This window comes from Melopsittacus undulatus, chromosome 2 (assembly GCF_012275295.1).
Source record: "Melopsittacus undulatus isolate bMelUnd1 chromosome 2, bMelUnd1.mat.Z, whole genome shotgun sequence".
NCBI classification, from domain to species: Eukaryota; Metazoa; Chordata; class Aves; order Psittaciformes; family Psittaculidae; genus Melopsittacus; species Melopsittacus undulatus.
The window spans coordinates 17,430,452-17,444,432 of record NC_047528.1 but is presented as its reverse complement, the minus strand read 5'-3'; the positions used below and the strand labels follow the sequence as shown (position 1 = coordinate 17,444,432).

Below are 13,981 nucleotides of genomic sequence, written 5' to 3'. Positions count from 1 at the left end.
TTCCTGAAGTTATATGTAAACTAAAGCATCTGTTTTTCTAGATTGGCAAGACCAGTTATGTTCCATTTACCTGATCTTAGCCTGCAACTCCCAGGAATTCCCAGAACATGCTCTAGTTACTTGGAAAACCTCAAAATGACTCCATAATTTATGCCTGAAGGACAAGAGTTGCCACAGAAAGTGAGACTCTTTTTCTCCACATCATGCAAATGAGTCTATGTGCTTTGGTAATTTGGATATTGCAGACAAATTCATATAAGGGAACTGTGTGGGCAGAGAGACGTGTTTTGCTGGAGGACAGTGTTTGTCCACAGCTGTAGCTGGTAGCCCTTCTGCATATTTACTACACATTAAAGGCTGTGTGCCCTGACTTCTGTTGTTGTTGTTTGGGGTTTTCTTACTGTGAGGACTTTGCTTTCCATGTTGTGGAGTTTGAAAGTCCAACTTTACCCTGTCTGAATGTGTGTGTGTAGAAAAAAAACACAATAGTGAACCTCTAAAGTTAAACTGCCTAAGCAAGCATCATCTCTTGCAGTGTTTCTGCAGGTTTGTGGGTCTGTTTCCCTTCTCAGCCCCTCTGTCTTTGATTACCATTTTCCTCTCTTCAGAGGGTGAGAAGCTCTTCCACACCAGGAGGAAGGAAAAGTGGATGTAATTGCTGCAAGTGTTTACATTCTCCAGAGACCAGGTAACTACCTACCACTGCTGGCAGCAGCTAGGCAATTAGCTGTTCTCTGAGCAGTATAAACACTTTATGACCTTCTTTGAACTCTCCTTTGAGGAGACCCTTGAGATAGAAGCATCACAATTTGAAAGACAAGAACTGTGGAAAAGCATTTGCAAAAGAAACGCAGTTGTAAACTTCAATCTGACATTGTGATGGGAATCTTTTATTGGATTCTGGAGTTGTTTTAGGCTTTGCAAGAAGCTATGCAGATTGCACTATAAAAAAACTGTTGTACTAGACTGAGTCATAAAAAGCAGAGTCAAAATAAGGCACCAAGACAAGGAATTATCATATGATTTTCATTCTCTGTATAACTTGTTAATTCTGGTCTTTCCATTCTTCATCCAATGACATTCCAAAGGAGCTTGTGTTTGTGTAGGGACTTTAGCTGCTATGCATTAAGCCCAATTTTGAGATTCTTGATGTAGCAGATACATTGCTGCATATGGTGTTTGTTGGTTTTTGTAATGGTATTGCAGTCATGATCCTTCAGCTGTAAAAGACATTCTCTGCTGTGGATTCTGAGATTTATCAACTTTGACAAATATGGCCCTCTGAGGAGTTCTGTTTTTGCAAGGTATGCCTGGTTACTCCTGATCCTCAAGCACTAGACTGAGCCAACCTTCAGTCTCTTGATCTGGAAATGCAAGTTTTTTGTATTTAGGGGTTCTGTTTAGGGCTTGCCATCAAGTTCCTACAAGCTGCAAGGATAGAAGACTGCTCTTCTGCAGGACTAGCATCGTTTGCAGGCGATTGTCTATTATGTGTAGCATAAAGAAAACTGAGCAACACTCATTGTATCAATCACTTGGATATGAGTTTGGATTGACTGGGAGTCACCTCAATGACTTCTGTAGCATTCAAAGTCAAGACTTAGGCTGTTCACTCATCTGCAGTGGGCCTGCGATCAAGCCTGATCCTTCTAACTTGTTTTTTTTTAATATGAAACAGGTTTTGGCTTTTCAGCTGTTGTCCTGTGTTCAGAAAACAGTTCTGTCACAAAAAACGGGCAGTTAATGATGAATAAAAACTAATACAGAGTCTTTGGGACCCAGACTGTGTTTTTTCCAGTTAAGGTTTTCTGTGTAATGAGACAGTCCATCACCCGAAAAGTCCACTGCAGTTCTACAAGATTCTAGCATGTTTTTTCTCAATTATTTAGTACCTTAGCAATTTGGCAAGTTTAAAAATAGCAAACTGATGATAGAATATTGTCTCATGAGTGGCTCAAAATCAGCAAAGGTTTCCTTGCTGTAGTGTATAAACAGCCAAGGATGTAACAGCCAAGAACACTGCTTGGAGTTGAGATATGCAACATAAAGGGAGGCTCTCCCAGCATGAGAAATGATCCCTTTCACTGCTTGAACTGGCATGTCCATGGCAGCTATATGATCTTCATATAAGAGTATTCAGAAGTAGAGTATAAGAGATTCCTTAAAAATATGTACAACCAGTAGTCTGCTAAAGTAATAGCAAATGTGTCTTACTGCTGCATCATATTCTAAAACATACTGTGATTAAGCAAGGATAAAGTGAAAGTGTTCTGCTATAAGAAAAAACAAACCAAAAAACTTTGAAATTTGCAACAAATACTTACATGAACTAAAGAAGTTCTTAACATGAATTGGTATCGCTAATGATGCGAGTGACTGGACAAAACTTTCCATCTTATAACTGTAAGTAGAAAAAGAAGGTAAGTCAGTGTGTTTGCTGCTGTGGTGCAGTTTCCTTACGTGGTGAAATGATATGAAGCCAATACTGCAATGTGACACTTTATACATTCTTCATTCTGATGACGGCTTGTTCTGGCTTACCAGCAACTTCATTTCTTGCTTGTCTATGCTGGAATTTACGCTTTCAGACTCTTTCTCTTGCTCAGGTACACAGGTGCAGCCCACTGGGATAGTGACATAATCCTCTGTGTAGACGTAGCGGCCCCCTGCACAGGAGGAGGTGCGCCGAAGGATCACTGTTGGCATGTACACAGGGGTGCTGCGGAAGTGGAAATTCTCCTCACCAAAGATCCCCATGAGGCAGCCCTTGCACAGACAGTATGCTTCAGGAATGTATTTAGGGTATCTCGTGGGATCATAAGAAATTCTATAGGGAAGCAAATAATAAAGATTCATTAGTGTTCCTAAAAATAGATATATTCATCTGGAAAACATTATTATTATGTGACTTAACCATAGACATTTATATAATGTTTGTTTTCTCTGCCAGGAAAAATAGCTGTCACTGTTGCTGTCTGCCTTCTTATTTGTAAATAAAAATAAAAACCACAGACAACTTGTAAAACTGATCAGGTCCTGCAGTGCACACTGAAATACGAAGTGACTGGCTTTCTAACACTGAGATTCAGGGCTGCAGCAGAGTAAGTATTGCATTTTGGACTGAATGGGTAAACAGGGCACCAAGAAGGACACTTGGGCATTTCCAAACTTTTGATCTGCCTCTACTTCTTAAAAAACTGGTACAAATCCTTGTTAATGTTATTATTGTTGAAGCCCTGACATCATGTTTTTTAAATTACATTGTACTGTTATTTCTGCAATAGCTTTTGCTCCCTAGTATACTGGGGTTATAAAGGTGCCTTCCTCCTGAAAGCAGAACCAGTATTTCCTTCTCTTAATTCATCTGCATTGTCTCTCTCTCTAACCAGAGAATAGTAACATTCCCATGCCCACGTTTAGGTAAATGCTCTGCCTTCCCCTGCTGCATTTTGAAGTAAAGCATTGCCCTAAAGCTTCAGCAGTACTGCCTCTCTTTTTTGTTGTCTTACAGTTTGCTTTACCCTTTCTCTTTACTCATTAATGGCCTGTCTTCTTACATAAGTACAGCTTGGACCAACAAAGTCCAAGTTCCATCATTCCTCTCTGGATGTTGTTGGATCATAGAATCATAGAATAGTTAGGGTTGGAAAGGACCTTAAGATCATCTACTTCCAAACCCCTGCCATGGGCAGGGACACCTCACACTAAAGCATGCCACACAAGGCTTTGTCCAACCTGGCCTTGAACACTGCCAGGGATGGAGCATTCACAACATCCCTAAGCAACCCATTCCAGTACCTCACTTTACAATTCTTTACAGTAAAGAATTTCTTCCTTATATCCAATCTAAACCTCCCCTGTTTTAACCTGTTACGCTTTGTCCTACCACTACAGTCCCTAATGAAGAGTCTCTCCCCAGCATCCCTATAGGCCCCCTTCAGATACTGGAAGGCTGCTATGAGGATGCAGAATGAAGATGTGACACATGGTCTCAAGTCATACAGATCCTGGCTGACCTACCGTCATTGTTTTCAGCAAAGAGATTAAAAGCTGATAAAGTCTTTTTTTCTTTTTGGCAATAAAAGAGTAAGTACACAAGGAGTGCATGTACTGCAGCACAGAGCCACACTGCTTATTGTGGCAGGGATGTATCTGTTGGTTTGTTCTTTACCTGCTTTCCCTGCTTATATACTGCAAGCAATTGCTGGGCATGGCTCTAACTTGTACATTATTACAGCTGTCAGTTTTCTAGAAATTATATTTGCACCTCCAGAAAAAGAGGATTTTAAGTCTATGCCAGCTGTCCTCTTTGTACCTCTAAGCTTCATCCAGATGACCTTCTGCTCTCAGACTTGTTACAAACCTAGCCCTACTTCACAGAGCAGAATGACACCTCTGGCTGGAGAAGCATTCAGACTAGAAGCACCTCCGGCTGCCTCTCAGTGCTTCCCCTCCTTGGGAGGATGCTGACATCCCCCCCATATGTTATCAGAAGCACTTACCCACCTGGCAGGTAACACAAAAGCCTTTTCTGCCCTTTCCACCTGCTCTTGCTTCCACTCAGCAGATGGTCAGAACTACACACAGTGCACAGCAGAAGTACTCTACAGACTGTTACTGGCAGGCAGAGAGCATGAAGGTACCTTGTGAGGTCACCCAGTCCAAATGCCTCCATGAGGCAAGCTCAGATGTTCTTGCCCATGTTTGCCCAGCCTGTTCTTCAGAACCTTCAGAGGAGATGGCAAGCCTACCAAAGGCTCTGTTGCAGTATTTCTCCCCCTCTTTAATTGGTAAGTTTTCCTAACAGTGAAGCGGAACATTCTTTTTCTTGCACACTAAATCAATCATTTCCTGTATTTGGATGGGAAATTACAGCAGCTGAGGCTAAAAACCGGAGTAACAGAAATGTGACGCCAGAGAATGTTCAAGCTTGTCATATTTACTGTGAAGTGCTGCGAAAACAGTAAAAACTCTTGCACTGGGTTTTAAGCCATCCTCCACTGCGGATCAGGATAGGACCACTACACAGTAGATCAACTGGGACAACTACAGAAGGAAAATTAATAAATTGAGTACCTGTCATCAGTATAATTATTTATGGGATGATACAAACTACAGAGTACACAATATCCCCTTCCTACAGCATTTTCAAAATAACCATATTTGAAAACCACAACAGATTAAAAATGATCCTTACACTGCGTTTCCCAGGGCTTGTACCTCTCCCTTAGGTACCAAAGTAGTAGTTAGCCTTTTATCTCTTCAGCTGGTCCCTGAGATGAGAAGAGGTTTCAGCTGAGGAAGAGACAGCAAAAGTCTGCCTCGAGCTGTGATTGCAGTCACTTAAGAGTCAACAACATGTGCGCTTGCCAAACAAGGTAGCCTGGCTCTCCCTCCTGCCTGGGTTGATGCTGATGTTCTGCCAACATGATTGACCAGGGAATTCATTCAGCTGAATAGTAACTTCATCAAAAGCTGCATTTTGGTCCTTCAGCTGTCTTGCCACATATACACAGAGCCTCAGACAAACAAGCCAGTGTGAACAAGCAGCTGTAGATGGGGGAAGAAAGGAGCTGCCCTTTTCAGAAGTATCACAATTTCATCAGGTTAAAACAAACCTGGAAATCACAGCTTTGGCCAAACACAAATTTGATCATCCTGTCGTCAAAAAAAAAGTTTTTCTTCCCCCAGTGACCATACAATCTATATTGTCTTTCTAAGAAATCTGCTTTCCTCTCCTAAAAATCTGACCAGTTCTCTTACAGCCAGACATCTGCGGTGTCGCAGGTATTTTTTTACAAAGCTTCTCTGTCCCATTTATACTCACTTACTTTCCCCAGGAAATACCTTCATGTTACAGGATCTCACACCAATGTGAAATAAAATGTCTGGTAGCCAGCAGAAGGGAAGAATGTGAAATACAGGCTTTTCTACCGTGATACATTCCCATTTCAAAGTCAAGTGTGAATAATTTCAGTGGTGGATTGTTAAACACACCATATGTCAAGTCACTGGTATTTCCTCTGCTGTATTATCTCTAGCACCTGGTTTATGATGTTACTGGAAAGCATGAACACACTTCTGAATGCAAACACAAGAGTTTTCAGTAATAACAAGAGCACACTGTCACTGGAATCATGGTCCACAACAAACTTCCCCCTCCAAATTCCCACATGGCAAAAGTCAGGTATAAATGAGGGAGTTTTGGAAGGATGGTGTGGTGTGGTTTTCTACTTTCCATAAAAAAGCACCTTATATTGCTAAGTTTGATGTAGATACCTCTACTCTATCATGTGAGTACTGGAAGGAATTGGAGAGGATCCAAACCCAAAGATGGGTCAAAAATACAGGCATGGTTTTGCATTCATACCATAATTTAAGGCTAAGGGGTCTAAGTAATGCCTCCTGAAATTAAATGCTTAACTCAAAAGTCACTGAAATTTGGAGCTGTACCCAAGGTTCTTCAGTTCACACCTGTTACGAAAGGCCATATAACTGAAATCTCATGTTTAACTTTCTGGGCAACCAGACTGATTTGGGTCTGAACCACTAACAAACATCAGCCATGTAAATGCAGCTGTGTGACACGTTTCCTCTATTTGCATGTACTGCACATAATCACTCTGTGCTTATAATGACCACAGCCTCAGCTTCTGTAGGTTGGTGCTTCTCCATTACACCAAAGCACATGTCATGTTCTTATGTCTTCTCCTAGAACAGGACAAACATGTTTGATCAGGTTAATGAACCGGTAAAATGCATGCGCCAAGTTTTCACTGACTCTATCCTATGTGTAGTGAAAGACATTTCCACAGAAGCAGCTGGGAAGAGTGGTGAAGGACCAGAGAAGTGCAACTTTCCACTGGAACCCAAGTGTTCCCTGCATCCTGGTGTCATTTGCTGTGGCCACTGCTGCAAACTAGGCAGCTCAGCCTTTGATGAGAGTTACCCTTGTCCTGAGAACTCAGGTCACTAGCATGGAGGGCTAACTCTGCCTTGCACTGGCAAGGCATTGATTTACAAATGACAGGGGCAGTGAGCTGTGCCGGCCTGCTGGAACAAGCAGCGGGTTTGTACTGAACTGGAACTGCTAATGAAGTGTGACTACTTCTAGGCTGCTTTTTCTTATGACCCTACGAGTGCTTTGAGAGCTCCCAGTTAAAAACAAACTTCCTGCCTTTTACTTACCAAGCCTGAAAAGTCAAGAGAAAAGTTTTTGTCAGAAGTAAAACTCTTGGAAAGACTTAACCTGTCTTGCCCTGTACTGCTACCTTCATATGTAGTATTTTTAATAATATTATCACTCCACAGTTTCCAAGCTTCTAAATCCTGTGGGTCAGATGCTGAGCTAGGGCAGGCAAATACAGCCAACCCTTCAGAAAATGACTGTGAGCACTAGGCTAACAGCTGGATGTTATCAGAAATCTGACAAGCTGATCATCAGCCCTTCACACTGAAATACTTACAGGATTAAGAGCTAACAACTTTTTTTTTTCCCTCTTGGCAAGACATTTATTTCTCTATAGCAGGTGTTCTTTTGTTCACATTATACTTACTTTGTTTAATATACAGGTAGTAAGTACAGTGCTTGCATAAAATAACCTAGTGCTAACAGTCCTTTTCTGAAGAGCTATATTAATAGGTACTCAAGTGAAAAGTACTCAAATGATGGCAGTTCTGTATCCTCTTGTTCTTTCCTTTGGCTGCCTGTCTGGGATATGCATACTGTGCCACATGATAATGTTAAATCCTGGAAAATGTGTTGGGTAAGGTTCTTGAAAATCACTGGAGTATCATTTACAGGAAAGCCCCCCTCTTGAGTAACTTTTTTCAAAAGCACTGCAGACAAGCTTGGCTTTTATCAGTAATAAAAGACTTGCCTGTATTACTGTTAAGATTTTATGTAGATGAGTACTAAACCAAAGATGCTTATAAACTGAAACTGGGTTTTGAAAAGTAGAAAAAACAAGCTGGCCAGTGTTTGAGAGAAGGACTGGCTAACATGGGATTTCAGTATCAGATTAACACTGACACTTAAATCTCTTTAAATTAAGCCTTAGTAAATGCAGGATTAGGCCCCAAAGACAAACACAGAAGCCATGAGATTTGGAAATTCAAAACGAGAATGACTTCTTGAATACACATGAAGATTTTTTGCTAAATTTGTATAAAGTGTGTTTGCAGAAGTCTAAATATTCCTACATACTAGCTATGAATGTTATTATAACCTTAAAACAACAGAGAATAAAAATAAAGCTAACGTATACAGCTGATTAATGAACGGCACCTATGTTCTGCAGCACCACGAGTGGAATTACCAATCACAGAATTGTTTGGGTTGGAATGGACCTTAAAGCTCATCCAGTTCCAACCCCCCTGCCACGGGCAGGGACACCTCCCATGAGGCAGGATTGCTCAAAGCCCCATCCAACCTGGCCTTTAACACTTAACCAAATCACACAACCTGTAAATGTGCTGTTGACTTCCGTGGGATCAGATTTTTCAGCCATTACTCTGAGCTTTATGATCAGACTCTGCAAACACTTAGGCATGCATTTAAAATTAATCCTTTTTATCATGGCTTCTGTCCACCAGCAGCTTGTGTGTGCATCTCTGGAGATGAGCTTGCACTGTTAAACATTCACCATTATTATGGCTTCTCTAAGTTTTACCACACAGCACCCACTCTGTGCTGCTGGCAGGGATCTGTAGGTGACAGGACAGCCCGTATCACTAGCTCTCGTGAAGCAACTGTAAGCAACTGTGAACTGCAGCAGCATCCAAGTACCTCCATCTACATGGCCTCCATGCCTTCTGGGTTTGGCTGTTCACATAATAATGCTAGAAAGGACAAGCAGCTCCTGGATGGATGTGAGACACTGGCACACAGTCAGCCCAATGATTTCACAGCAGAGCTTCTGCTGCTGGCCCTGTTTTTAAAAAAAAAATGGGTAATTCTTGGACCAACTTCCTGCAGTGCTGAGCAAAGCCAGTATGCTGGAGATTCCACTCCACTCAGCTGCCTTCAGGGAACTCTGCTGTCTCTTTATGGCTCTGCAGAGTACAGAGCGATTCATGCGATTGAACTTTGTGCCCTGAGTTATATACTGATCTCCTGTGGCCATCAGGATGGAATTTCAGGATCAGACAGATGAAATAATATTTTTCCCTTAACTTTTGCCTGGATCATGGACCAGATGGATCTGTGGTGCAATACATGTGCAACTCCTGTATCTCTGGGTTGTAGCAAGCCAAAAATGATGTAAGTCTTGACTTTTGTATAACCAAATTAAAGACCAAGTAATAGAAAATAAATAGTAAGCACAGAACAAAGACAATGAAAGCAGCCACACAAGGTCTAGCTGAACTTTGAATCAATCCATTCTTCCATGAATAATGAATAATGAAATAGAACAACAAACTTGGATATATGTGATGTGTGAATGTTATACACAGATTTCTAAGTAATATATTTGATTCTTTCTCACAAATGCTGATATGAAAAATTTTCAGTTAACTTGAACTGAACAGTCATATAAGCAGAAGAATTACAAGAAGCAGTGTTACGCAGCTGGGAGCAGGTGCCTAGGGAGATATACAGGGTAAGGTAAGTAGAGCCAGACTTAATATCTTTATTACTAATGACCTGGAATAGGGAGTATAAATAGTATGTTAATGAAATCTGCAGATGGTAACAATGGGAACTGCTACAACACCAATGAAGACAAAGAAACAGCATGAGGTATCACAGACATTAAAATGCAAGTCAAGAAGAAAAAAGACCCTTTATGCACAGAGCAGAAATCAATTGCACTGTAACTCTTTAGGGGCAGAAAACAAGTTGAAGAGTAGGATGTCTGTGAGATGCTGAAATGGGACAGGCAAGATCTTGGCACAGATTTCACATAGTCAAACTCATGAGGATATTAACCCATTGGCAAGACGTAACGTGTCACTACTTGCAATCTTTGAGAGTTGTGTATCCTTTGTATAGACAGGCAGTAGTTCTCACAGGGTTTGGGAGCTTGCTTCCAGGGTAAAGAGGTGAACACCACAGGTCAGATGAGATGTTTGTATTGCTTTCACCTGGCTTCAAAATCTATGAAACAGCAACTTGTAATCGCAAATGCACATTACCCTTCATAATGAGCAGTTTAATGAAAGTTTTACACTGTTATTATACATCTTGCTATGTCCATTGCTGTCCCATTGCACACTACTGATACAGTAAAAATGCAAGCAAGAGCTGTAAAAGACCTGTTCACTAGACAGTGTACTCAGGCCTCTTCATCCTACAGAAACGATTTTCCCCCTAAATATTAGATTTTGCCTTTAACGATGTAGTAACTTTTTGCACTACCTTTTAAAATTTCTGCTTGGAGATGTCACCAAGATGAATGTGAATGGTTTGTGCTCTGTTTGAAAACACTCTGACGAAAAGAACAGTGATTCAAAGTTTTTTAATGAACTTTCTGTGAACCAGGCTCCAAATAGCACCTGGATCTCTGTTAAGAAGCAACCCTCTACAGAGTTCCCACTGAAAATAAGTACCTGCCAAACAAGATGTGAGCATGGCAGGCACTGTTTTAGACCAGGAGAACAACTGTCTGATAGCACTAGTATTTGGCAAGACCAACATAACAAATAACTGAGCCTAACAGTAGGTGTTCCATTCATCATACTTGCTTGTTGCACACTTAGGTAGCTTAGAAACCCTCAGTCTGCTTACAAAAAATGTATTACTAAAAATACTATTTCTAAAAATACTTAGTTTATGAAAGGCTTATTGAGCAAATAAACCATTTTTCTCTCAGTAGGATTACTTCTTAAACTAAAAGTAGGCAAAACCCACGCCACAAAATAAATGTTTACTGGAGATCACTAACAAGGAGATATTTAAGTCTGATGAATACATAGTACTGCATCAAGATATATACAAAGGATAATAGACGTAAAGCAGCAAGAAAGTCAGTTCCTTTTCAGTTTGTCCGTTTTTTAGCTTCCTGTTGTCTGCAGTCTTTATAGAAAGCTGAAAACAGAAAACCCAATTCTGCCAGTGGTGTTCAGACAGAACTACCAGCAGACTTGATAGTGAGAATGTGATCACACCCTGCATTCAGTGTGCTAGACCAGTGGTTTCCAAGCTTTTCCAGAGTTCCCTACGTAAGTGCAGACCCTTGCGTTGTGTATTAACCAGCCTAGTAACAGATAACGTGTTGTGTACTAACCAGCCTAATAACAGATCTGCCTTATTTAGTTGTTTTTATGCCCCCTTAAAAACAGCTTGTCAGCCCCTGGGGAGGGGAGGCGGGTTTCCAAAGCGTAGGCTGAAAGCGCAGATGTAGAGAATTGCAGCGCTTATTCCCGCCTATGCTGCCACAGCGAAGCAAGCCCTTAGGTGTGTCAGTGGCGGGTAAGTGAAGACACGGTTCTGCTGGTATGTAACAAGACACACACACTGTACCCGGATATACTTTAGAAACGAGCACCGTGTCTGGAATCACATCACGTGAAAAGCTCCTGAGCCCTCTGGGGTGCTATGGAGCCAGGAGCGTTTTCTTGGTAATACTCCTTTGCTGAGGGTCCTCTTAGTGCACTTCACATATGACAGTTTGCCGTAAGTGACTTCCTGAGGGGCGGTCTGCTCTGCCGGGTGTGTGCGCGCCCTGTCTCACACCTTGCTCCACCTCGGTCGTTTCTGCCCTTAGCTGCATTCCCCACACAAGCTGTTTTTACACATTTACGTTAGCTCTGCCTGTCAGGACGCCCGCTCTAACGCCTTTCCCCCAGGCCGCTGCCCGCTGCGGCAGTCTCCCCCAGGACCAGAGCCTCCCGGGCACCGCGCGAGGGAGGGCGGCACGGGGCGTCCCACACAGCGGACCTGGCTCTCCTCAGCCCGCGGGGACCCGGCCCCTGACACGGCTGGGCCCCCCCTTCCCCCGATGCCCCGGAATCACCTGTAAGCCCAGGGAGAGGCGCTGCGCAGGTTGACGGGGAGACGGAACCTCTTGTCGCCGGCGGGCCGGCCCCCGGCGGGGCAGCTGGCGTTGTGCGGGCGGCCCGCGGGCTCGGGCTGCAGGGTGTGGTGGAAGGCGCTGAGCATGCCGGCCGCCAGCCGCCCGTACAGCTGCTCCAGCAGTTCTTCGGGCCGCTCGCCGCAGGTCCGGGTCCGCGCCGGCCGCTTGTGCGCCTTGACGGCCTCCGGGCGCAGCGGGAGCAGAGCCGCGCACAGCAGCGCCGCCAGCACCTGCAACGACGACACCGTCAGCGGGGACGGGACCGGGCGCCTAACCCCCGCCAAGCACCCCGCAGTCCGCTTCCCCCGGGCCCGCAGCCCCTTACCCTGCCTCGCTGCATGGCGGTCAGGTTGCCTGAGGAAGCCGAGCGGAGCAGCGGGCTGCGGAGCCGCGCCGTGCCACTGGTTCTCCCGGCGGAGGAGCTGTTGGAAAAGTGCCCCGCTCCTCACTGCATCTCCCCTGGCCTCGCATGCCAGGAACATTTTAGGCGCTCACGCAGGAGAAGAGCGCTCAGCGCTGAGAGCTGGCCGGTCCCGCACTCGCACGGCCCCGCCACCCTGCCCCCCGCCGCTAGGACGGACCGCGGGCACTGGAGGGCTCGGTCCCACACCAGACTCTCTCCTGCCCAGCGGAGCCACCCGCCCGGCCCTCCCTGAGGGTCTGTTGCTGCCGGCGCTTTGTCAGGAAGCGGGCTCTCCCTTTCACGGCGTTCGTGGGTCGGAGATGAGCCGGGTCGAGGGGTACCCACCGGGCTAGGGCACAGGGTTGAGCCAGAGCCTCCCGTCGGAGCTAAAGTGTCAAGGATGATGAGAAAAAATGAGGTGATTTGCAGCTGAAAACAGCATAACTGTGGCTGTATAACTGCAGTTGAAGAGGAGACTGCTGCAGTTCGGGCTCTTTTGGTCACTGTGGAGAAACTCTTCAGTCACCGTCCCTTGTAGACGGTTGGGATCACAGACCAGGTAGCACCTCTGGTCTGGTTCTCCATAAACATCCCTGCTGTGTTGTTTCTTCAGTAGACACAGAGGTGGTTGAAGTCCCATAGGAAGACACAGGCTGGTGAACATGAGGCAGCTTCCAGCTGTCTGTGAAAGGCCCCATGCACCCGTTATTCCTGCTGAGGTGGCCTATGGCAGGCACCCACTGCAGTGTCACTCTGCTGCCTGAAAATGAAGCCTACTTCAGAATGAGAGAAACTTGTACATATCTAAATGAGACTGAGGTCTCAATTCCGATGACTGCTCCATCCATTCTGTTCTGGTTTACTGGCACTTTTAACAGACACATAATGCAATATATTCAGAGTCTATGACACAACCCACAAAAATAAGCACCTGTAGTACTCTGCGTCATAAAAGATGTGCCTCACTGAAATTGTTTGTGCTAAAACCAGCCTTTATCACTTGAATCAAATGTTTTACAGAAGCACAAAATAGTTTTAGTTGGAAGGGACCTTAAAGCTCATCCAGTTCCAGCCCCTTGCCATGGGCAGGGACACCTTCCACTAGAGCAGGTTGTTCAAAGCCCTATCTAGCCTGGCCTGGAACACTGCCAGGGATGGGGCAGCCACAGCTTCTCTTGGCAGCCTGTGCCAGTGCCTCAGCACCCTACCAGGAAGAACTTTATATTTAAACTAAATGCCTCAATAGACAAGCCCATTGAGGTATTTAGTATAAGGATAGTTAAATATGAAAATACTAGTCAGGAATAAAGGAAAATAACTTCGTAAGTCATACAAGGACTGTGAAACCCCAGCTTGGTAACACAGAAATAGAGGACATCAGTTTCACAGACCAGACTGGAATTAAAACAGAATGACCTGGCATTCACCATGTGATGAACTGACTTGATTTCATGATTTCTGAAAAGTGATTAAGTTGAATCTGTGATTTTTAGTGGTTTTGGTACCTTATGCATCACAGGTCAGTATCACTCGTGAGCAGTATCTTAAACTTGAAGTATAT

The 13,981-nt window shown here is 44.0% G+C and overlaps 1 protein-coding gene across 1 annotated transcript; it reads right to left on the bottom strand.

The window, feature by feature from the left end:
* Positions 1-879: 879 nt before the first annotated feature.
* IL17D (interleukin 17D) lies at positions 880-12,477 on the bottom strand. Its single transcript, XM_031049548.2, has 3 exons — positions 12,343-12,477; positions 11,958-12,247; positions 880-2,827 (listed from the first exon to the last, which is right to left on the bottom strand). The coding sequence occupies exons 1-3, from the start codon at positions 12,355-12,357 to the stop codon at positions 2,512-2,514; spliced, it is 621 nt and encodes a 206-aa protein (XP_030905408.1). The 5' UTR covers positions 12,358-12,477; the 3' UTR covers positions 880-2,511.
* Between the last annotated feature and the right edge of the window lie 1,504 nt (positions 12,478-13,981).